Source organism: Vigna umbellata, chromosome 1 (genome assembly GCF_029865625.1).
Source record: "Vigna umbellata cultivar VRB3 chromosome 1, Vumbellata_1.0, whole genome shotgun sequence".
In the NCBI taxonomy this organism is placed as follows: domain Eukaryota; kingdom Viridiplantae; phylum Streptophyta; class Magnoliopsida; order Fabales; family Fabaceae; genus Vigna; species Vigna umbellata.
Window position 1 is genome coordinate 51,426,210 of NC_142165.1, and position 24,926 is coordinate 51,451,135.

The 24,926-nt window shown below is 30.0% G+C and overlaps 6 protein-coding genes across 6 annotated transcripts; 3 read left to right on the forward strand and 3 right to left on the reverse strand.

The window, feature by feature from the left end:
* Positions 1–3,926: 3,926 nt before the first annotated feature.
* On the reverse strand, positions 3,927–4,679 carry LOC148205693 (18.5 kDa class I heat shock protein-like). Its single transcript, XM_088103687.1, has one exon. The coding sequence runs from the start codon at positions 4,541–4,543 to the stop codon at positions 4,085–4,087; it is 459 nt and encodes a 152-aa protein (XP_087959813.1). The 5' UTR covers positions 4,544–4,679; the 3' UTR covers positions 3,927–4,084.
* Positions 4,680–8,881: 4,202 nt separating this feature from the next.
* On the reverse strand, positions 8,882–9,959 carry LOC148205694 (18.5 kDa class I heat shock protein-like). Its single transcript, XM_088103688.1, has one exon. The coding sequence runs from the start codon at positions 9,645–9,647 to the stop codon at positions 9,168–9,170; it is 480 nt and encodes a 159-aa protein (XP_087959814.1). The 5' UTR covers positions 9,648–9,959; the 3' UTR covers positions 8,882–9,167.
* A 2,879-nt stretch (positions 9,960–12,838) lies between these two features.
* Positions 12,839–13,499, reverse strand: LOC148205695 (18.5 kDa class I heat shock protein-like). The gene has a single exon (XM_088111707.1). The coding sequence runs from the start codon at positions 13,397–13,399 to the stop codon at positions 12,941–12,943; it is 459 nt and encodes a 152-aa protein (XP_087967833.1). The 5' UTR covers positions 13,400–13,499; the 3' UTR covers positions 12,839–12,940.
* Positions 13,500–15,092: 1,593 nt separating this feature from the next.
* Positions 15,093–15,753, forward strand: LOC124820058 (18.5 kDa class I heat shock protein-like). The gene has a single exon (XM_047291687.2). It carries the CDS (start codon positions 15,193–15,195, stop codon positions 15,649–15,651), a length of 459 nt encoding a protein of 152 aa, XP_047147643.1. The 5' UTR covers positions 15,093–15,192; the 3' UTR covers positions 15,652–15,753.
* A 2,881-nt stretch (positions 15,754–18,634) lies between these two features.
* Positions 18,635–19,710, forward strand: LOC148205696 (18.5 kDa class I heat shock protein-like). Its single transcript, XM_088103689.1, has one exon. The coding sequence runs from the start codon at positions 18,945–18,947 to the stop codon at positions 19,422–19,424; it is 480 nt and encodes a 159-aa protein (XP_087959815.1). The 5' UTR covers positions 18,635–18,944; the 3' UTR covers positions 19,425–19,710.
* Positions 19,711–23,904: 4,194 nt separating this feature from the next.
* LOC148205697 (18.5 kDa class I heat shock protein-like) lies at positions 23,905–24,646 on the forward strand. The gene has a single exon (XM_088111727.1). It carries the CDS (start codon positions 24,033–24,035, stop codon positions 24,489–24,491), a length of 459 nt encoding a protein of 152 aa, XP_087967853.1. The 5' UTR covers positions 23,905–24,032; the 3' UTR covers positions 24,492–24,646.
* The last annotated feature ends 280 nt before the right edge of the window (positions 24,647–24,926 follow it).

Here is a 24,926-nt window from a genome sequence, read left to right on the forward strand (position 1 = left end):
TTTAAAAACAAAATATTAAATAATTATTTTAATTTAAGAAATAATAAATTTAAATTAATGGTTATTTAAAATATAAAAATATAATATAGATATTTTAATTTATTTTAAGATTAAAATATTGAAAAACAAGTATGTACCAAAATAAGAAGAATTCAGAATTTTGATCCAAGTAGTACAATACGTAGAACCGATAAAAGTCTAGGAAAACTTTTTTTTAACAATTCTTTTTAATAATTTTTTTATAATAGTCTACGTAATAATTTGTGATTGATTCGTTTCAAATATACGGACCAATAAAATAGTGACACGTAATCTATTGTTAAAAAATTGTTAAAAAAAGTTGTTAACATATCATAGTCCAAAAGCCTAATATAGAATTCTATGTTATCCAAGAAACACGTATTGTCTTCTATTTAAGTTGGATAATGATACTTTTGACAATATTTTTTTGATAACATTTTAACATCAGTATCATTCTCTAATTGATCCAAAATTATTTCACAATCAATAATAATAATCCTAAACACCAACATAAACCAATTACAGAATGACACGTAAATGGTGTTAAAATATTGTTAAAATATCATTATCCATTTAAGTTTTAGTATATTTCATAACTTGTACTCTGTTGATATTGATCATGCCCCCAAATTATATTATTACAGAAAATTGTTACAATCACTTTTGTTTATTAGTTTCATAATTATTATTTTACATATGCTTAATTGCATAAATATATCACATTTTACGGTAATTTAATATATTGCAAAAGGATTTAAGTTTTTCTTGATATTATTGTACGTGCAAATTTATTTGTTCATGTGATTTGTTTTGAGTTGAAAGTCTTATGATATTATTATTTTATTATATTGTTTATATGATGAAAAGGATTAAGAGTGGTGGGAATAAAATATTTTAACTTTAAATATCTATTTTGCTGAAATAAAAAAAAAGTTAGTATTAGTTATTATCTATTTTAGTGAAAAATTATTAAATAAACTTTTAACATTTTTCAATGTAAAACTGATATTTAGTTGTTATACATTTTTAAGAACTATGAAAAGGTGGAAGTAAAGAGAAAAGGTTAACATTTTTTTTCCACTGAGACTATACATTAATTTTGAAATGTTTTTGAAGTTTTTAACAATGGGTTCTTGATGAAATGGTAACGGAGTGGTTCTTGATTTCCTCCTTAGATGATATTGTTGTACTGCTACAATTTCAAAACCTTTTTTTTAACATATATTGAGAAATAAAATTTCGTTTTGATCATACCTTTTGGTAAAGGGAATCTGCTTCATTAAGAGGATGATTGCCCTTATGTGTTCTGAATTTGGATCTGAGTTTTTTTTTTTTTTTTTTTTTTTTTTTGTGATGCAGAAGAATGTTGAACATCAAATGAAGAAGTAATATTAATAGAAATACAAAGTTTGATTTCAATTATACATTTCTAAAATATGATAACTTAAGAGAATTTTTAACTGATACAAACTTTGGATACATGAAATACAATGGATCACAAAATTTGCATGAATTGACTCGAGAAACATTAGACATATGGACCATGGCAAGATCTCTTCTTAAAATAAAATTTATCTACTAAACAAATTAATTTCATATATTCACAAATTCGATCATAATTTTTTTTAATGTGAACTTTAATAAAATGATATTTAATTTCAAAATACTTACTTGTAAAATGCTTTAGAATATTGAATTACATTTTTAGTTAGATTGATAGTATTAATGTTATTGAATTTAAAAGGAATATTATCTAGTTTTAAGTCACGGTCACGTTGCTCCAACCTTAAAATTTGAATGTAGCTGTAATATGTACAATTTTCTTTATCATGTCATAAAATCAAACTTCCAAATGAATGATTAAGTTTAAAAATAACAAAATTTGAATAAGAAAACCAATCAGATTTAAAAACGTATCACGTGATCTCACAAGTCACATATATATTTCCTGTTAAATACTTTAAAAAGAGAATTGAACTGTATATTCAAGAATTTTGAAAATTTTACAAAATTGTTAAATTGAAAGACAAGGCATGTTTGCGATAAGATAAGTGGTATAATTTATTAAAATAGAGAATAAATAGTTTTCGACAATTTAACATATTAATCGATTATCGAAGATAAGTTAAAATAGCAATGTTATTTTTACATTTTAGGATAAACAAAAAATATTTAGGACATCTAGTTTTTTTTTTCTTGTGTAAAATTTAATCTTAAATAATGATTTAGTGAAAATTGATAAAGTGTGTCAAAAATTCAATTTAACTTCAGATAGGTGTATAACCTCTTGATACGATATGTTTTTCTAAAAGTAATTGTATTGCTCGTATAAACAAAAGATATTGAAAATACGTTTTTATAATATTTTCCTATCTTTTTTAATGTTCTTTTAAAGTAATGTTCTTTTGAACTAATTTATCTCTATAAATAAAGAAAAAACAACACAAATAAGAAAGTATTATTTGCATATGTTAAACATTTATTAGTTTTTAGCTTTATACATATACTTTGTTTTAGAGTAACATTATAAGTTTAAGATGTTTATATTTAGTGTGTTATTTTAAATAATTTCTTTTTAATAATACTATTTTATTAAATATTATTGTTATACTTCAAAATAAAGGTTGTTAGACGTTTTGTCTTAACATCACATTACTATTTAATTAGATTCAATTGAACTTCAATCCTTTATGTCAATTTAATCAAACTCAATTGAACTTCAATTTCATCTCGTGATCCTTTTGTTGTTTTTAAAATTAAAGGTTTATTATACTGAGAGAACTTAACATACTAAGATAAATGAATTTTCCTAACAAAATTTGTTAAAACTCTTGAGTAGAATACTTTACAATGAAAAACCAAAAACACATCGACTAACTCTGTAGATAACACAAATCACAATTAAACAGAATTAGACATAATCAAATTAAAGATAATTAAGTAAATTAATTCACAGCTTTTTTATCTTTCCATATAATCATTAACTATTTGATTAAAAATATAAAAAATTATAAAAAAAATATCAGTTTTTTATATCATATTCTTACTCCAACTTGTTCATATAATGATAACATCTCGTCATATAGAACAATTACACCATCTCGTTTTACACTCAAATTGTTCCAAATAATCTTTTTATATCAACATTATAATCAAAGATGTATAAACAATACAAAGATTTTCGAAGAGAAATGTAAGTTAGAAAGATTTGTACCACCATGTATGACTTGTAATTAGGAAAATTTTGGTAGCTTATTTCATTAGGTGTAGATTTATAATACCAACAATTCTAATTCATTAGTGTAATTTTAGAACTTTAAGAAAGGTGAGTGTTATTTATGATAGTTTTAAAAAGTAAATATATTTAAAAATTATAATAAGTGTAAATACCATTTTCTTAAAATTATAAAAAAAGATAATTATTATCCTAATTGAACGTTTAACTGAATAAATTGAAAACCGATCACTATGTCATTGCCTTCTAAGATTTTTTTTTTTCATAATTCAAGGAGACTTTTAAGTAAAAGACCAGACAACCGTTACCAAATAAAGTTTTTTTATTGAGGTTCTTCAATTAAATAAATAAAGTTTATTTTTTGTCTAGTTCAGGCAAGAAGCTATAAAACTATTTGATGGATGCTGATAGGCGTAGTAGTGGAAAATGAGTCAAACACTCAGACATGAACATACATATGATTGCTGGAAATAGTAAGATTAAAAACTCAATTATAATAAAAGGGTAAAATGCAATAGGAGCTGAATTCTCTGCAATCTGAAGGAAATGTATACTTCATCAATTTCAAAAGGAAAAATTTTTTTAACAAAGGAAAATTTTTTTTACCAACTTTTTTTTTAACAACTTTTTTTTTTGACAATTTCTTTTTTTTACAACTTTTTTTACGGATCCTGATCAGAAATATTCTTACAAACCAAAGTTATCAAAATGAAATTTTATTCCTCAGCAACCATTACTTGTATTTTACACCATCTTTCTGTAACATCAATCACACCCAAAATCCATACAAAACATAACACTGATTTTGAAGGAATTAACTAATTAAGCTTAACCAGAAATTTGAATGGCCTTGACTTCAGACTTCTTAACATCTTCCTTAGGAACAGTAACAGTAAGAACACCATTCTCCATAGAAGCCTTCACTTCATCCATTTTTGCATTCTCAGGCAATCTGAACCTCCTCAAGAACTTCCCACTGCTACGCTCCACGCGATGCCACGTGTCGTTCTTATTTTCCTTCTCAACGTTTCTCTCTCCGCTTATTTGAAGAACCTTATCATCTTCGATCTCAACCTTCACTTCCTCCTTCTTCAGTCCTGGAATCTCAGCCTTGAACACGTGTGCCTCTGGCGTCTCCTTCCAGTCCACACGTGTGCTCACAAATGCAGAATTTTCTCGACCAGATTCAGGGAAAGGAAAATCCTTGAAGGAATCCCACACATCCAGAGAGAATGGATCATAGACGTTGCTCCTTCGTCCACCGAACAAACTTGGGATTAGCGACATTCTTATGATTATAATATTTGGCAGATATTTAAATCTTTCCACAGGCTGTAGCGTGACCGTATTCAGTTAACTCTAGTGTTTGATGATGACTGAGAAACTGATGCAATGATATTTATAGGAAGTGCAAGGATAATGTAGAGTGTTCCAGAATATTCTGTTCTCATTTCCTTCATTCTTTCCGGTTCGACATCATTCTAAAAACTTCTAGACTTATTCCGCATTTCTATAAAGTTCCTGTGCTTTTCATTTTATTCTGTTAATTTTTATTTAATTATTTTTATCCACCCATTACAATGTATTATAGCAAAAAAATATTTTGAGAATTTTACTGGAATAAATATTTCATATAAAAATTCTCTGAAAATTTTACTGAAATAAATATTTTGAGAAATTTTTAAGAAAAAATAACATTCACAACAGAATTTCATGAAAAAATGATATATAAATTTTCTTAAGAAAAATGTATATTTCCACATATTGAGCTTATGAAACTTAATATATAGTTTTATGTAAAGTTGAAAATACAAAATTAAAGAGTAAATTTATTAGAAGGACTTCGTATGATACCACAAATATACAATAGAAATTTTAACATCACATAAATAACTTTATACGTAAATAATAAAATTCACATAAAGAAATATTTACATAAGTAATATTTGTTTTATTAATATTTTCAAATTAATGATATACAACTAAAATAAAGGAAAACATATAAATTTATATATGAATTTACAAAAAGAAAATATACAAAGATATTTTCAGAAAGATAATTAAAAAATTCATAAATTTATGAAACTCAAAAGTTACTTTATAATCATCTTACTTCATCAAAACCACTCAAACAATTAAATTCAAGGAAATTACTTAATTATGAAATCCCAAAAATCAGATTCAATCAATAAAAATTTTACTCATCTAACTCTTCTATCATTATTTTCAAATCAATTTCATAACATAACAATATCAACTATTAATAATTTCATAACATAACAATATCAACCATTAATAACTTCATAGTACAAAACCATTAATAAGGAAAGCTAGTTAATTTAATTATGATTTTTTATATATGAGATTGTTGTTTGGATGGTTACATGTGTGGGAAATTGCATGATTGATTTTTCTGCATTGATTTTATGCTTGCTGAAATCTGTAAATTAGTTGGAAGTCTTTTAAGATGTATTCTGTCACTGTTTGGTTCTGGTTTTAAGGAAGTGGAAAGGTGAAAATGAGACTTTGGGGTAGGGAGAGAATTTGGTCAGTGGAGAAAGTCTAGACAAGTTTCTTTAGACCTGTTAGAACCATTAAGCCTCTCTAAAATGTGTCAAAAGTGAAAAATGGATGTTTGGTCATTGAGTGGTGATTATGCATAATTTGGAATATGATACGAATTTCTTAGGATGATGTTAGAAAGGTTGAGGTATCCTTGGATAGGTGTAATTTGGTATATGAATCATGTTTGGAGGATTAGAAGTTGGGAAGTGGTAGGACTTGGTGAAGATAGTGGTTGATCATAATTGTGTAGCTATTCTGCAGAATTATGCAGATCGCCAAGTTTCATTCATTAATCGTTCGACTTTCTTCTTGTGTTCGGTTTTAACTGGGTTCTACTTTTGTAGAGCTTGAGTTAATGACCGACCAGTCTTGTACTCGTATTCTATTTTAGTCATAACGATCGTTCTTAGTGAGGTGTGTGGTCTCTTAATAGCAATCGGTTTTAGTGGGTTGTGGGATCTTTTAGTAGTGATAGGCCTTAGTGGGTGTTTGGTCTCTTAGTAGCAATCGATCTTAGTGGGTTGTGTGGTCTCTTAGTAACGATCGGTCTTAATGGGTTGTGTGGTCTGTTATTAGCGATCGATCTTAATGGATTGTGTGGTCTCTTAGTAACGCTCGTTCTTGTACTAGTGCTCGACCTTGTACTTGTACTAGTGCTCGGTCTTAATGGATTGTGTGGTCTTAAATGCGTTCGGCCTAAGTTATAGGTGTTCGATCTAAGCGTTCGGTCTAAACTTAGTATTTGGACTACTGGTAGTATTCGGTCATGATGTGGTACTTAGAATCCTCTAGTTGTCGGTCATTAATAGCACTCGATTTTCTCTTCATCGATATCTATTATTGACCGTTCGGTCTCCAACATTCACAGGGTGTTCGTTCTTATTCTACTATGTTGGTGATTTCTGTTTGGCCTATATGCATAGTTATTTCAGTGTGTTGTTTTAATTAATTGATCCAATTGCTTTGATGGCTTATGTATGTATTATCATAATGGTATAAAAAGGAAACGTATGGTATGATAATTGTAATATGGATGTGAAAGAGAATTCCAAGGAGGAATGTCTCAGTGATTTGGTATCAAGGTGGTGATAAAGTATGAATATGGACAACGAAATCCAAGACGTTCATCTTGACATTCTATAATGATTATCAAGTCTTAAGTAGAGATGGGTAAGTTATGTCGTGAGAATAGTAGGAGGTCCTAGCCTATAGGGTCATAGGTGAGTTATAACGGATTAACCCCGGGTGACAGCTGATAGTTTTTCAGTTACTACACCCTCGGATGCACGAACAGCCCAAGCTACAAATTCATACAATCCGGATGGTCAAATCAAGTGCTCGGTCATTGCATGATTATAAGTGTTGAATGTTACATGATTATGTATTTGTTGAACTTGCATAATAACTGTAATCAATTAAATAACTCTTGCTTACCTTTTTTTTCTATCTTGTTCATGTTTTCCATTTGGTATTCTGTATTTGTGATAATCACCTTGTGGATGTGAGCAGAGGGAGGTGAGTGTTTGTTGGAGGAAGCGCTAGATGTGAGGACCTGTGGTATAGTCTATAATCATTCGGTCATATATATATATATATATATATATATATATATATATATATATATAGTATGTATAGACCGTTCGGTCATGTATATAGTTTTGCAATTAGGGTAGACTTTTGTAATGTTTAAATTTATAGTTATATTGTGGATAAGTTAACTTTATTTCTAGAAACTGTTCTACAATATTATGGTGTGATGAATCTTAATTATATAGTTTTGACTATATTTTTGAGATGTTACATTAATGGTACCAGAACACCTCGTTCTTAAAATGACTTGGGAGTTGTGGGTTTGTCATGCCTTTCCTGTGAAAAGTTGAGTCTAAATGGTATATTCTACCATTTCCTACAAGTCTAGATGGTAAAATTGTGTATCTATCTGGAAGTTTTGAGAACAAAAAATGTCTTGATAAAAATAACGAGGATACAAACTTATGACTTTTACCAGAGATGATTTTCCTTTCTTAATTATGAAAGTTTGGGGTAAGAAAGAATTGGGGTTCTAAAGTTGTTTTCTATAGAAAATTTTGTCTTGTTCTTGTTTTTGTGGTAGTGTACTATGTTTTATAGTAGTAGAGGAATGCAAATTCAAGAATAACTTGACTTGTATACCTTCATTAGAATTGGTTTAAGTCTTTGAGACAATTACTTGCCTCGAAGATAAGGAATTAGGTTTAAATTTCGCAAAATAGGTAGAGATATTGGTAATCTAGAAGTTATTTTTTGTTTTGAGTAAAAAAGTTTTTAAGAAGAGTTAGAAGATCAGATATTATATGTTTCACAATAAAAATTGAGTTCAAAGGCTAGAATAAAATGAGCTTTGGTTAAGCATGAAGTAATAATAAGGTTTGGAAAATATATAAGAAGGGAAAGAAAGGTAGGAGAGAAACGAAGTCGAACGGTAAAATACAGGGAGTGATGGACAAAGAGGAGTGACCAAGCCAAACATTCATATAAGATAAATTACTTAATTAGCCACCGTTCTAGAGTTTAGTAGAAAATGTGGTTCTAAACTTTTAGCAAGGTCTTATTTTAAGATTGCTCTTTCAACACATTATTATTGGAACCGTGAAACTGCAAAGGTTTGTGCAGATACTGATAATAACGAAATTCTAAAAGCTATAGTTAAGAAAATGAGATTCTCAGCAATAGCTATCAATCGTGTAACAGAGCACAAATTACCCACAAATTGATTCACACAAGGTCCTAAACATAACAAAAAGACACGTGTTTCTACCGGAAAATATTTTGGTGGCTTAATCAGAGATTTCTGAATTTGGTGGAATCAGCCACACAAAAAATTCAGTTGCAAAGACAATGGCAAGAACAGCTAAATTCTTCTGCAATGAAGAAAAACTCATGGAAGTAGAAAGAAATATGGCTAAAAAATATGAGGCTTCTGAGTCTTCTTTCTCCCCTCCTCCTTTGATTCTGCAAACTCATCCCTCCAAAAGTTGATATTATCATCAGCGAATGCTATCCATTTTCAATTAAAAAAAACATAGGTAATTATAATACAACAAGTTAATTCAAGAGATATCTGTTACATTAACTTCTAACGCAAGTACATATATGAAGAAATTCTAAGACATTCTCAGGTGAAAGGTTCTTCAAATGATATTATATTTCTCAAGAACCATAACCATTGGTTACATTTTACTGTATTTTTATTGTGTCACTCACTCACAACATCCTCACCAAAACAAAAAGACCTTTTATTGTATCACTCACACACAAGTTCTTCAGCAGAACAAAAAAGACGCGATCATCAACAAAGTAACATTGCTTAACCAGAAATTTCAATGGACTTGACCTCAGGTTTCTTAATCTCTTCCTTAGGAACAGTGACAGTAAGAACCCCATCTTCCATTGAAGCCTTCACCTGATCAACTTTTGCATTCTCCGGCAATCTGAACCTCCTCAAGAACTTCCCACTGCTACGCTCCACACGATGCCACGTCTCGTTCTTATCTTCCTTCTCAACGTTCCTCTCTCCGCTTATCTGAAGAACCTTATCATCTTCCACCTCAACCTTCACTTCCTCCTTCTTCAGTCCCGGAATCTCAGCCTTGAACACGTGTGCCTCTGGCGTCTCCTTCCAATCCACACGGGTGCTCACAAATGCAGAATTTTGGCGAGAAAATTCGGGGAAGGAAGCAGAAAGAGAATTCTGGAAAGGGAAATCCTTGAAGGGATCCCACACGTCCATGGAAAAAGGATCAAAGACGTTGCTCCTTCGGCCAATGATACTTGGAATCAGAGACATCTTGAATTTCTATAACTAGACGAAATCCGAAAGCTGGAAAATTTAGTGAAATGGGAAACACGTAATTCTTTTCTTGTTCGATGATGTATAGAGGAACCGATGCGGTATTTATAGAAAGTGAAAGGATTATTTAGGATGTTCCAGAAAATTCTGTATTCCCTTTGGTTTCTTTTCGAAGCTTTCAGTTTCTTCCACAGACTTCTACTTTTACCCAGCATCATTGAGAAGGTTCAGTCTTTTATATACATCATTCTGTTTGTTTTTTAATGTTATTAGTGGAATTAAATTTAATATGTAAAAATAAATAATAATTTAAAAACAAAATATTAAATAATTATTTTAATTTAAGAAATAATAAATTTAAATTAATGGTTATTTAAAATATAAAAATATAATATAGATATTTTAATTTATTTTAAGATTAAAATATTGAAAAACAAGTATGTACCAAAATAAGAAGAATTCAGAATTTTGATCCAAGTAGTACAATACGTAGAACCGATAAAAGTCTAGGAAAACTTTTTTTTAACAATTCTTTTTAATAATTTTTTTATAATAGTCTACGTAATAATTTGTGATTGATTCGTTTCAAATATACGGACCAATAAAATAGTGACACGTAATCTATTGTTAAAAAATTGTTAAAAAAAGTTGTTAACATATCATAGTCCAAAAGCCTAATATAGAATTCTATGTTATCCAAGAAACACGTATTGTCTTCTATTTAAGTTGGATAATGATACTTTTGACAATATTTTTTTGATAACATTTTAACATCAGTATCATTCTCTAATTGATCCAAAATTATTTCACAATCAATAATAATAATCCTAAACACCAACATAAACCAATTACAGAATGACACGTAAATGGTGTTAAAATATTGTTAAAATATCATTATCCATTTAAGTTTTAGTATATTTCATAACTTGTACTCTGTTGATATTGATCATGCCCCCAAATTATATTATTACAGAAAATTGTTACAATCACTTTTGTTTATTAGTTTCATAATTATTATTTTACATATGCTTAATTGCATAAATATATCACATTTTACGGTAATTTAATATATTGCAAAAGGATTTAAGTTTTTCTTGATATTATTGTACGTGCAAATTTATTTGTTCATGTGATTTGTTTTGAGTTGAAAGTCTTATGATATTATTATTTTATTATATTGTTTATATGATGAAAAGGATTAAGAGTGGTGGGAATAAAATATTTTAACTTTAAATATCTATTTTGCTGAAATAAAAAAAAAGTTAGTATTAGTTATTATCTATTTTAGTGAAAAATTATTAAATAAACTTTTAACATTTTTCAATGTAAAACTGATATTTAGTTGTTATACATTTTTAAGAACTATGAAAAGGTGGAAGTAAAGAGAAAAGGTTAACATTTTTTTTCCACTGAGACTATACATTAATTTTGAAATGTTTTTGAAGTTTTTAACAATGGGTTCTTGATGAAATGGTAACGGAGTGGTTCTTGATTTCCTCCTTAGATGATATTGTTGTACTGCTACAATTTCAAAACCTTTTTTTTAACATATATGTCCAAACTTTCCTAGTTCAATTATTAATGAAAAATAAGAAATACATTATGTTCTCAAGTATATTAGATTAAATTGAGCCACAAACATCTAAATATACTACTCCTAATTTCTCTATTTTCTATTTTTAAAAACTTCCTTTAGTTTGTTTGCATTGAGACACTCTTTACACATAGATTTAGGGATGTAAACCGTGGGTAAGCCATCAACCATTTCTCGTTGGCTTAGTTGAAATAAATCTTTAAAATTCAGATACCCAAATAGTAAATATCGTAAATGTCACGATCATTATGTTTTGTTCTCTGTAAAACATTAATGTTTGATAACATTCATCATGACACAAAATGTCCTATTCTAAGACAGATGTGTTTGGATTATGAATCCTTTGTTTCGATCAAATATGTTGAGATAGTTATCCTACATCTTTGTAACAAACCCTTTATGTAAGTTGATTTAAATTGAGCAAGTTTATCTTCAGTTCTAGCACATACAACATCTCTTCAATCACAACTTTTCTTTAATTACCATCTTTAAGTTTATCCTTCTAAATCTCTTTGTTGTTAGGCTTCTATCATTAGAAAATTTAATCTATCCTTACACAATTTCATTTATTTTCAAAAATCATTCATTTCTCTTCTAATTATGAGTTGAACAACCTAAATCCAAGTATCAAATTTATCTTCTGATTGATTGTAATTTTTTTAGCCATCAACATCATCTGGTTGACATATCATCCTAGGTCGAATGAACTTTGTTTTTGGTTTGTTTTTCACTTCATCTCCTTTCTAACATTATTTTGGCAAAATGATGTCAAATCTTTTACAATTGTTGTATCTCATGTTTTTATCAAATTTTCATTTCTTTTCTCCATAATGGTGCAAGACTTGTAATTCTTGTATTTGTTAGAAGCACTAAAATCTCCGCTTTGTTGTTTTTGTAATTTTTATGTTTTGGAAATTATTTTTGCTAACATTCTTGGACCTTTTTTTGTCTTTATACTGAAATTGTGTCCGTAGCAAATGGTCTACATTCATTATTCATGTGTTTCAAATGTGTTTCAATGAATGTTGTAGTTCTCAATCTCATAATCTCTAAATCATATGTTTCTTCAATGGCTACAACCACGTGGTCAAATTTTGGTGGCAACATTCTCAGAACACATTAGTTTAAAAAACTATTCCTACGTACCCACATAACATTTACATTCCTCCTACCCACATAACATTTACATGTTCATGCATTTTGTCAAAATAATATGCCACCATAATCTACCACACTTTATTCTCATGCATAGTCAACAATTCAAATTGTCTTTACAGGTCCTGTAACCTCACTTTCTTATTCTTATCACCGTTACCATAAGCCTTTATCAAAGTCTCGGCAATATAGATTCCTTTAATATTTTATTGAAATTTTTTAAACTTACACATTGATATATCAAGATTTTGTTGCAAATTGTGATTTCTTTTTCTTTTTATCAGAAGCCTTCTGCTACCCCTTCAACTACTGCCAATCATCAAACATATTGGCATCTAAACTACTGCCAATCATCAAACATATTGGCATAAAAAATTGGCAATATCCCCTTTATCATTCTTACAAACCAAAGTTATCAAAATGAAATTTTATTCCTCAGCAACCATTACTTGTATTTTACACCATCTCTCTGTAACATCAATCACACCCAAAATTCATACAAAACATGACACTCGATTTTGAAGGAAGTAATTAATTAAACTTAACCAGAAATTTCAATGGCCTTGACGTCAGACTTCTTAACATCTTCCTTCGGAACAGTGACAGTAAGAACACCATTCTCCATAGAAGCCTTCACTTCATCCATTTTTGCATTCTCAGGCAATCTGAACCTCCTCAAGAACTTCCCACTGCTACGCTCCACACGATGCCACGTATCGTTCTTATCTTCCTTCTCAACGTTTCTCTCACCGCTTATCTGAAGAACCTTATCATCTTCGATCTCAACCTTCACTTCCTCCTTCTTCAGTCCTGGAATCTCAGCCTTGAACACGTGTGCCTCTGGCGTCTCCTTCCAGTCCACACGTGTGCTCACAAATGCAGAATTTTCTCGACCAGATTCAGGGAAAGGAAAATCCTTGAAGGGATCCCACACATCCAGAGAGAATGGATCAAAGACGTTGCTCCTTTGTCCACCGAAAAAACTTGGAATTAGCGACATTCTTATGATTATAGTACTTGGCAGAGATTTAAATCTTCACACAGTCTGTAGCGTGATCGTACTCAGGTAACTCTCTTTCTGTTTGATGATGATGTCTGAGGAACTGATCCAATAATATTTATACGAAGTGAAAGAATAGTATGGGACGTTCCAGATATTCTGTTCTCATTCCCTTCATTCTTTCCGGTTCGATATCACTCTAAAAACTTCTGGATTTCTTCCGCATTTCTAGAACATTCCTGTCTTTTTCATATTTTTGTGTTATTTTTATTTATATTATTTCCGGTTCGATATCACTCTAAAGTTTTTTGACAAAGGTATATGTCAATCATAAAGTTGATGATTATATATTTAATATGTGTTCATAGTTAAAATAAACTTTATCAAAAGTACATTTGTAAAAAAAGTGAGAATTATACAATACTAGTCAACATGTGGAGAGCAAAGAGTTTTACCAAAGGCAGTAAGATAAAGTTACTTATTAGACAAATCAAATGTAAGTTGACCAGATGAATAAAGAAGTCAATATAAAAAATACCAAAAGAGAAAGATCATAAGATGAAACCATCAATGTATGATCGATGATGCTCATTAGACGACTCAAGCTATGCTGACCGTAAAACCTAAAGCTCAGATGACTATATTTAAATTCAACATTACGTCAATAAAAACAAAACAGAAAAGTTAAAAAGATTTTTAGCGACAAGTGCACTTTACTGTTTATTAAGTTAGATCCATTAATTACCTGTTTATATTTTATATATGATTTTCTGGGATGTTTTTAAAATATTAACTTAATTATGAAATATTTAATAACAAACTCATTTAATTTGTTACTTCAATATTCACCAATTAAATCTCACATACCCTTAAATATTCCATCTGAACAAACTCATAAATAAATTTTACATTATAGAGTATAAAGTAATATTTTATACATAAACCATAAATCCTAAATCCTAAACTCTAAAATAAATTTATAGAGTTTCATAAAATGTATGAATTTTTTAATTATCTCTCTGAAAATATCTTTGTATATTTTCTTTTTATAAAATCACATATAAATTTATATGTTTTCCTTTATTTTAGACCTATATCATTAATTTGAAAATATTAATAAAACAAATATTACTTATGTAAATATTTTTTTATGTGAATTTTATTATTTGCGTATAAAATTATTTATGTCATGTTAAAATTTTCTATTGTATTATATTTGTGGTATATCATACCAAGTCCTTCTGATAAATTTACTCTTTAATTTTGTATTTTCAACTTTACATAAAACTATATATTAAGTTTCATAAGCTCAATATGTGAAAATATACAATTTTCTTAAGTAAATTTACTATATAATTTTTTCATGAAATTCTGTTGTGAATTTTTTTTCTTAATTTCTCAAAATATTTATTTTAGTAAAATTTGGAGAGAATTTTTATATGAAATATTTATTACAGTAAAATTCTCAAAATATTTTTTTTTTGTTATAATATATTGTAACGCGTGGATAAAAGTAATATAAATAAAAATAACACAAAAATATGAAAAAGACAGGAATGTTCTAGAAATGCGGAAGAAATCCAGAAGTTTTTAGAGTGATATCGAACCGGAAAGAATGAAGGGAATGAGAACAGAATATCTGGAACGTCCCATACTATTCTTTCACTTCGTATAAATATTATTGGATCAGTTCCTCAGACATCATCATCAAACAGAAAGAGAGTTACCTGAGTACGATCACGCTACAGACTGTGTGAAGATTTAAATCTCTGCCAAGTACTATAATCATAAGAATGTCGCTAATTCCAAGTTTTTTCGGTGGACAAAGGAGCAACGTCTTTGATCCATTCTCTCTGGATGTGTGGGATCCCTTCAAGGATTTTCCTTTCCCTGAATCTGGTCGAGAAAATTCTGCATTTGTGAGCACACGTGTGGACTGGAAGGAGACGCCAGAGGCACACGTGTTCAAGGCTGAGATTCCAGGACTGAAGAAGGAGGAAGTGAAGGTTGAGATCGAAGATGATAAGGTTCTTCAGATAAGCGGTGAGAGAAACGTTGAGAAGGAAGATAAGAACGATACGTGGCATCGTGTGGAGCGTAGCAGTGGGAAGTTCTTGAGGAGGTTCAGATTGCCTGAGAATGCAAAAATGGATGAAGTGAAGGCTTCTATGGAGAATGGTGTTCTTACTGTCACTGTTCCGAAGGAAGATGTTAAGAAGTCTGACGTCAAGGCCATTGAAATTTCTGGTTAAGTTTAATTAATTACTTCCTTCAAAATCGAGTGTCATGTTTTGTATGAATTTTGGGTGTGATTGATGTTACAGAGAGATGGTGTAAAATACAAGTAATGGTTGCTGAGGAATAAAATTTCATTTTGATAACTTTGGTTTGTAAGAATGATAAAGGGGATATTGCCAATTTTTTATGCCAATATGTTTGATGATTGGCAGTAGTTTAGATGCCAATATGTTTGATGATTGGCAGTAGTTGAAGGGGTAGCAGAAGGCTTCTGATAAAAAGAAAAAGAAATCACAATTTGCAACAAAATCTTGATATATCAATGTGTAAGTTTAAAAAATTTCAATAAAATATTAAAGGAATCTATATTGCCGAGACTTTGATAAAGGCTTATGGTAACGGTGATAAGAATAAGAAAGTGAGGTTACAGGACCTGTAAAGACAATTTGAATTGTTGACTATGCATGAGAATAAAGTGTGGTAGATTATGGTGGCATATTATTTTGACAAAATGCATGAACATGTAAATGTTATGTGGGTAGGAGGAATGTAAATGTTATGTGGGTACGTAGGAATAGTTTTTTAAACTAATGTGTTCTGAGAATGTTGCCACCAAAATTTGACCACGTGGTTGTAGCCATTGAAGAAACATATGATTTAGAGATTATGAGATTGAGAACTACAACATTCATTGAAACACATTTGAAACACATGAATAATGAATGTAGACCATTTGCTACGGACACAATTTCAGTATAAAGACAAAAAAAGGTCCAAGAATGTTAGCAAAAATAATTTCCAAAACATAAAAATTACAAAAACAACAAAGCGGAGATTTTAGTGCTTCTAACAAATACAAGAATTACAAGTCTTGCACCATTATGGAGAAAAGAAATGAAAATTTGATAAAAACATGAGATACAACAATTGTAAAAGATTTGACATCATTTTGCCAAAATAATGTTAGAAAGGAGATGAAGTGAAAAACAAACCAAAAACAAAGTTCATTCGACCTAGGATGATATGTCAACCAGATGATGTTGATGGCTAAAAAAATTACAATCAATCAGAAGATAAATTTGATACTTGGATTTAGGTTGTTCAACTCATAATTAGAAGAGAAATGAATGATTTTTGAAAATAAATGAAATTGTGTAAGGATAGATTAAATTTTCTAATGATAGAAGCCTAACAACAAAGAGATTTAGAAGGATAAACTTAAAGATGGTAATTAAAGAAAAGTTGTGATTGAAGAGATGTTGTATGTGCTAGAACTGAAGATAAACTTGCTCAATTTAAATCAACTTACATAAAGGGTTTGTTACAAAGATGTAGGATAACTATCTCAACATATTTGATCGAAACAAAGGATTCATAATCCAAACACATCTGTCTTAGAATAGGACATTTTGTGTCATGATGAATGTTATCAAACATTAATGTTTTACAGAGAACAAAACATAATGATCGTGACATTTACGATATTTACTATTTGGGTATCTGAATTTTAAAGATTTATTTCAACTAAGCCAACGAGAAATGGTTGATGGCTTACCCACGGTTTACATCCCTAAATCTATGTGTAAAGAGTGTCTCAATGCAAACAAACTAAAGGAAGTTTTTAAAAATAGAAAATAGAGAAATTAGGAGTAGTATATTTAGATGTTTGTGGCTCAATTTAATCTAATATACTTGAGAACATAATGTATTTCTTATTTTTCATTAATAATTGAACTAGGAAAGTTTGGACATATATGTTAAAAAAAAGGTTTTGAAATTGTAGCAGTACAACAATATCATCTAAGGAGGAAATCAAGAACCACTCCGTTACCATTTCATCAAGAACCCATTGTTAAAAACTTCAAAAACATTTCAAAATTAATGTATAGTCTCAGTGGAAAAAAAATGTTAACCTTTTCTCTTTACTTCCACCTTTTCATAGTTCTTAAAAATGTATAACAACTAAATATCAGTTTTACATTGAAAAATGTTAAAAGTTTATTTAATAATTTTTCACTAAAATAGATAATAACTAATACTAACTTTTTTTTTATTTCAGCAAAATAGATATTTAAAGTTAAAATATTTTATTCCCACCACTCTTAATCCTTTTCATCATATAAACAATATAATAAAATAATAATATCATAAGACTTTCAACTCAAAACAAATCACATGAACAAATAAATTTGCACGTACAATAATATCAAGAAAAACTTAAATCCTTTTGCAATATATTAAATTACCGTAAAATGTGATATATTTATGCAATTAAGCATATGTAAAATAATAATTATGAAACTAATAAACAAAAGTGATTGTAACAATTTTCTGTAATAATATAATTTGGGGGCATGATCAATATCAACAGAGTACAAGTTATGAAATATACTAAAACTTAAATGGATAATGATATTTTAACAATATTTTAACACCATTTACGTGTCATTCTGTAATTGGTTTATGTTGGTGTTTAGGATTATTATTATTGATTGTGAAATAATTTTGGATCAATTAGAGAATGATACTGATGTTAAAATGTTATCAAAAAAATATTGTCAAAAGTATCATTATCCAACTTAAATAGAAGACAATACGTGTTTCTTGGATAACATAGAATTCTATATTAGGCTTTTGGACTATGATATGTTAACAACTTTTTTTAACAATTTTTTAACAATAGATTACGTGTCACTATTTTATTGGTCCGTATATTTGAAACGAATCAATCACAAATTATTACGTAGACTATTATAAAAAAATTATTAAAAAGAATTGTTAAAAAAAAGTTTTCCTAGACTTTTATCGGTTCTACGTATTGTACTACTTGGATCAAAATTCTGAATTCTTCTTATTTTGGTACATACTTGTTTTTCAATATTTTAATCTTAAAATAAATTAAAATATCTATATTATATTTTTATATTTTAAATAACCATTAATTTAAATTTATTATTTCTTAAATTAAAATAATTATTTAATATTTTGTTTTTAAATTATTATTTATTTTTACATATTAAATTTAATTCCACTAATAACATTAAAAAACAAACAGAATGATGTATATAAAAGACTGAACCTTCTCAATGATGCTGGGTAAAAGTAGAAGTCTGTGGAAGAAACTGAAAGCTTCGAAAAGAAACCAAAGGGAATACAGAATTTTCTGGAACATCCTAAATAATCCTTTCACTTTCTATAAATACCGCATCGGTTCCTCTATACATCATCGAACAAGAAAAGAATTACGTGTTTCCCATTTCACTAAATTTTCCAGCTTTCGGATTTCGTCTAGTTATAGAAATTCAAGATGTCTCTGATTCCAAGTATCATTGGCCGAAGGAGCAACGTCTTTGATCCTTTTTCCATGGACGTGTGGGATCCCTTCAAGGATTTCCCTTTCCAGAATTCTCTTTCTGCTTCCTTCCCCGAATTTTCTCGCCAAAATTCTGCATTTGTGAGCACCCGTGTGGATTGGAAGGAGACGCCAGAGGCACACGTGTTCAAGGCTGAGATTCCGGGACTGAAGAAGGAGGAAGTGAAGGTTGAGGTGGAAGATGATAAGGTTCTTCAGATAAGCGGAGAGAGGAACGTTGAGAAGGAAGATAAGAACGAGACGTGGCATCGTGTGGAGCGTAGCAGTGGGAAGTTCTTGAGGAGGTTCAGATTGCCGGAGAATGCAAAAGTTGATCAGGTGAAGGCTTCAATGGAAGATGGGGTTCTTACTGTCACTGTTCCTAAGGAAGAGATTAAGAAACCTGAGGTCAAGTCCATTGAAATTTCTGGTTAAGCAATGTTACTTTGTTGATGATCGCGTCTTTTTTGTTCTGCTGAAGAACTTGTGTGTGAGTGATACAATAAAAGGTCTTTTTGTTTTGGTGAGGATGTTGTGAGTGAGTGACACAATAAAAATACAGTAAAATGTAACCAATGGTTATGGTTCTTGAGAAATATAATATCATTTGAAGAACCTTTCACCTGAGAATGTCTTAGAATTTCTTCATATATGTACTTGCGTTAGAAGTTAATGTAACAGATATCTCTTGAATTAACTTGTTGTATTATAATTACCTATGTTTTTTTTAATTGAAAATGGATAGCATTCGCTGATGATAATATCAACTTTTGGAGGGATGAGTTTGCAGAATCAAAGGAGGAGGGGAGAAAGAAGACTCAGAAGCCTCATATTTTTTAGCCATATTTCTTTCTACTTCCATGAGTTTTTCTTCATTGCAGAAGAATTTAGCTGTTCTTGCCATTGTCTTTGCAACTGAATTTTTTGTGTGGCTGATTCCACCAAATTCAGAAATCTCTGATTAAGCCACCAAAATATTTTCCGGTAGAAACACGTGTCTTTTTGTTATGTTTAGGACCTTGTGTGAATCAATTTGTGGGTAATTTGTGCTCTGTTACACGATTGATAGCTATTGCTGAGAATCTCATTTTCTTAACTATAGCTTTTAGAATTTCGTTATTATCAGTATCTGCACAAACCTTTGCAGTTTCACGGTTCCAATAATAATGTGTTGAAAGAGCAATCTTAAAATAAGACCTTGCTAAAAGTTTAGAACCACATTTTCTACTAAACTCTAGAACGGTGGCTAATTAAGTAATTTATCTTATATGAATGTTTGGCTTGGTCACTCCTCTTTGTCCATCACTCCCTGTATTTTACCGTTCGACTTCGTTTCTCTCCTACCTTTCTTTCCCTTCTTATATATTTTCCAAACCTTATTATTACTTCATGCTTAACCAAAGCTCATTTTATTCTAGCCTTTGAACTCAATTTTTATTGTGAAACATATAATATCTGATCTTCTAACTCTTCTTAAAAACTTTTTTACTCAAAACAAAAAATAACTTCTAGATTACCAATATCTCTACCTATTTTGCGAAATTTAAACCTAATTCCTTATCTTCGAGGCAAGTAATTGTCTCAAAGACTTAAACCAATTCTAATGAAGGTATACAAGTCAAGTTATTCTTGAATTTGCATTCCTCTACTACTATAAAACATAGTACACTACCACAAAAACAAGAACAAGACAAAATTTTCTATAGAAAACAACTTTAGAACCCCAATTCTTTCTTACCCCAAACTTTCATAATTAAGAAAGGAAAATCATCTCTGGTAAAAGTCATAAGTTTGTATCCTCGTTATTTTTATCAAGACATTTTTTGTTCTCAAAACTTCCAGATAGATACACAATTTTACCATCTAGACTTGTAGGAAATGGTAGAATATACCATTTAGACTCAACTTTTCACAGGAAAGGCATGACAAACCCACAACTCCCAAGTCATTTTAAGAACGAGGTGTTCTGGTACCATTAATGTAACATCTCAAAAATATAGTCAAAACTATATAATTAAGATTCATCACACCATAATATTGTAGAACAGTTTCTAGAAATAAAGTTAACTTATCCACAATATAACTATAAATTTAAACATTACAAAAGTCTACCCTAATTGCAAAACTATATACATGACCGAACGGTCTATACATACTATATATATATATATATATATATATATATGACCGAATGATTATAGACTATACCACAGGTCCTCACATCTAGCGCTTCCTCCAACAAACACTCACCTCCCTCTGCTCACATCCACAAGGTGATTATCACAAATACAGAATACCAAATGGAAAACATGAACAAGATAGAAAAAAAAGGTAAGCAAGAGTTATTTAATTGATTACAGTTATTATGCAAGTTCAACAAATACATAATCATGTAACATTCAACACTTATAATCATGCAATGACCGAGCACTTGATTTGACCATCCGGATTGTATGAATTTGTAGCTTGGGCTGTTCGTGCATCCGAGGGTGTAGTAACTGAAAAACTATCAGCTGTCACCCGGGGTTAATCCGTTATAACTCACCTATGACCCTATAGGCTAGGACCTCCTACTATTCTCACGACATAACTTACCCATCTCTACTTAAGACTTGATAATCATTATAGAATGTCAAGATGAACGTCTTGGATTTCGTTGTCCATATTCATACTTTATCACCACCTTGATACCAAATCACTGAGACATTCCTCCTTGGAATTCTCTTTCACATCCATATTACAATTATCATACCATACGTTTCCTTTTTATACCATTATGATAATACATACATAAGCCATCAAAGCAATTGGATCAATTAATTAAAACAACACACTGAAATAACTATGCATATAGGCCAAACAGAAATCACCAACATAGTAGAATAAGAACGAACACCCTGTGAATGTTGGAGACCGAACGGTCAATAATAGATATCAATGAAGAGAAAATCGAGTGCTATTAATGACCGACAACTAGAGGATTCTAAGTACCACATCATGACCGAATACTACCAGTAGTCCAAATACTAAGTTTAGACCGAACGCTTAGATCGAACACCTATAACTTAGGCCGAACGCATTTAAGACCACACAATCCATTAAGACCGAGCACTAGTACAAGTACAAGGTCGAGCACTAGTACAAGAACGAGCGTTACTAAGAGACCACACAATCCATTAAGATCGATCGCTAATAACAGACCACACAACCCATTAAGACCGATCGTTACTAAGAGACCACACAACCCACTAAGATCGATTGCTACTAAGAGACCAAACACCCACTAAGGCCTATCACTACTAAAAGATCCCACAACCCACTAAAACCGATTGCTATTAAGAGACCACACACCTCACTAAGAACGATCGTTATGACTAAAATAGAATACGAGTACAAGACTGGTCGGTCATTAACTCAAGCTCTACAAAAGTAGAACCCAGTTAAAACCGAACACAAGAAGAAAGTCGAACGATTAATGAATGAAACTTGGCGATCTGCATAATTCTGCAGAATAGCTACACAATTATGATCAACCACTATCTTCACCAAGTCCTACCACTTCCCAACTTCTAATCCTCCAAACATGATTCATATACCAAATTACACCTATCCAAGGATACCTCAACCTTTCTAACATCATCCTAAGAAATTCGTATCATATTCCAAATTATGCATAATCACCACTCAATGACCAAACATCCATTTTTCACTTTTGACACATTTTAGAGAGGCTTAATGGTTCTAACAGGTCTAAAGAAACTTGTCTAGACTTTCTCCACTGACCAAATTCTCTCCCTACCCCAAAGTCTCATTTTCACCTTTCCACTTCCTTAAAACCAGAACCAAACAGTGACAGAATACATCTTAAAAGACTTCCAACTAATTTACAGATTTCAGCAAGCATAAAATCAATGCAGAAAAATCAATCATGCAATTTCCCACACATGTAACCATCCAAACAACAATCTCATATATAAAAAATCATAATTAAATTAACTAGCTTTCCTTATTAATGGTTTTGTACTATGAAGTTATTAATGGTTGATATTGTTATGTTATGAAATTATTAATAGTTGATATTGTTATGTTATGAAATTGATTTGAAAATAATGATAGAAGAGTTAGATGAGTAAAATTTTTATTGATTGAATCTGATTTTTGGGATTTCATAATTAAGTAATTTCCTTGAATTTAATTGTTTGAGTGGTTTTGATGAAGTAAGATGATTATAAAGTAACTTTTGAGTTTCATAAATTTATGAATTTTTTAATTATCTTTCTGAAAATATCTTTGTATATTTTCTTTTTGTAAATTCATATATAAATTTATATGTTTTCCTTTATTTTAGTTGTATATCATTAATTTGAAAATATTAATAAAACAAATATTACTTATGTAAATATTTCTTTATGTGAATTTTATTATTTACGTATAAAGTTATTTATGTGATGTTAAAATTTCTATTGTATATTTGTGGTATCATACGAAGTCCTTCTAATAAATTTACTCTTTAATTTTGTATTTTCAACTTTACATAAAACTATATATTAAGTTTCATAAGCTCAATATGTGGAAATATACATTTTTCTTAAGAAAATTTATATATCATTTTTTCATGAAATTCTGTTGTGAATGTTATTTTTTCTTAAAAATTTCTCAAAATATTTATTTCAGTAAAATTTTCAGAGAATTTTTATATGAAATATTTATTCCAGTAAAATTCTCAAAATATTTTTTTGCTATAATACATTGTAATGGGTGGATAAAAATAATTAAATAAAAATTAACAGAATAAAATGAAAAGCACAGGAACTTTATAGAAATGCGGAATAAGTCTAGAAGTTTTTAGAATGATGTCGAACCGGAAAGAATGAAGGAAATGAGAACAGAATATTCTGGAACACTCTACATTATCCTTGCACTTCCTATAAATATCATTGCATCAGTTTCTCAGTCATCATCAAACACTAGAGTTAACTGAATACGGTCACGCTACAGCCTGTGGAAAGATTTAAATATCTGCCAAATATTATAATCATAAGAATGTCGCTAATCCCAAGTTTGTTCGGTGGACGAAGGAGCAACGTCTATGATCCATTCTCTCTGGATGTGTGGGATTCCTTCAAGGATTTTCCTTTCCCTGAATCTGGTCGAGAAAATTCTGCATTTGTGAGCACACGTGTGGACTGGAAGGAGACGCCAGAGGCACACGTGTTCAAGGCTGAGATTCCAGGACTGAAGAAGGAGGAAGTGAAGGTTGAGATCGAAGATGATAAGGTTCTTCAAATAAGCGGAGAGAGAAACGTTGAGAAGGAAAATAAGAACGACACGTGGCATCGCGTGGAGCGTAGCAGTGGGAAGTTCTTGAGGAGGTTCAGATTGCCTGAGAATGCAAAAATGGATGAAGTGAAGGCTTCTATGGAGAATGGTGTTCTTACTGTTACTGTTCCTAAGGAAGATGTTAAGAAGTCTGAAGTCAAGGCCATTCAAATTTCTGGTTAAGCTTAATTAGTTAATTCCTTCAAAATCAGTGTTATGTTTTGTATGGATTTTGGGTGTGATTGATGTTACAGAAAGATGGTGTAAAATACAAGTAATGGTTGCTGAGGAATAAAATTTCATTTTGATAACTTTGGTTTGTAAGAATATTTCTGATCAGGATCCGTAAAAAAAGTTGTAAAAAAAAGAAATTGTCAAAAAAAAAAGTTGTTAAAAAAAAAGTTGGTAAAAAAAATTTTCCTTTGTTAAAAAAATTTTTCCTTTTGAAATTGATGAAGTATACATTTCCTTCAGATTGCAGAGAATTCAGCTCCTATTGCATTTTACCCTTTTATTATAATTGAGTTTTTAATCTTACTATTTCCAGCAATCATATGTATGTTCATGTCTGAGTGTTTGACTCATTTTCCACTACTACGCCTATCAGCATCCATCAAA

Coding starts and splice junctions, on each gene's coding strand:
- LOC148205693 (XM_088103687.1), bottom strand. CDS start 4,543: ATGTCGCTAATCCCAAGTTTGTTCGGTGGACGAAGGAGCAACGTCTAT.
- LOC148205694 (XM_088103688.1), bottom strand. CDS start 9,647: ATGTCTCTGATTCCAAGTATCATTGGCCGAAGGAGCAACGTCTTTGAT.
- LOC148205695 (XM_088111707.1), bottom strand. CDS start 13,399: ATGTCGCTAATTCCAAGTTTTTTCGGTGGACAAAGGAGCAACGTCTTT.
- LOC124820058 (XM_047291687.2), top strand. CDS start 15,193: ATGTCGCTAATTCCAAGTTTTTTCGGTGGACAAAGGAGCAACGTCTTT.
- LOC148205696 (XM_088103689.1), top strand. CDS start 18,945: ATGTCTCTGATTCCAAGTATCATTGGCCGAAGGAGCAACGTCTTTGAT.
- LOC148205697 (XM_088111727.1), top strand. CDS start 24,033: ATGTCGCTAATCCCAAGTTTGTTCGGTGGACGAAGGAGCAACGTCTAT.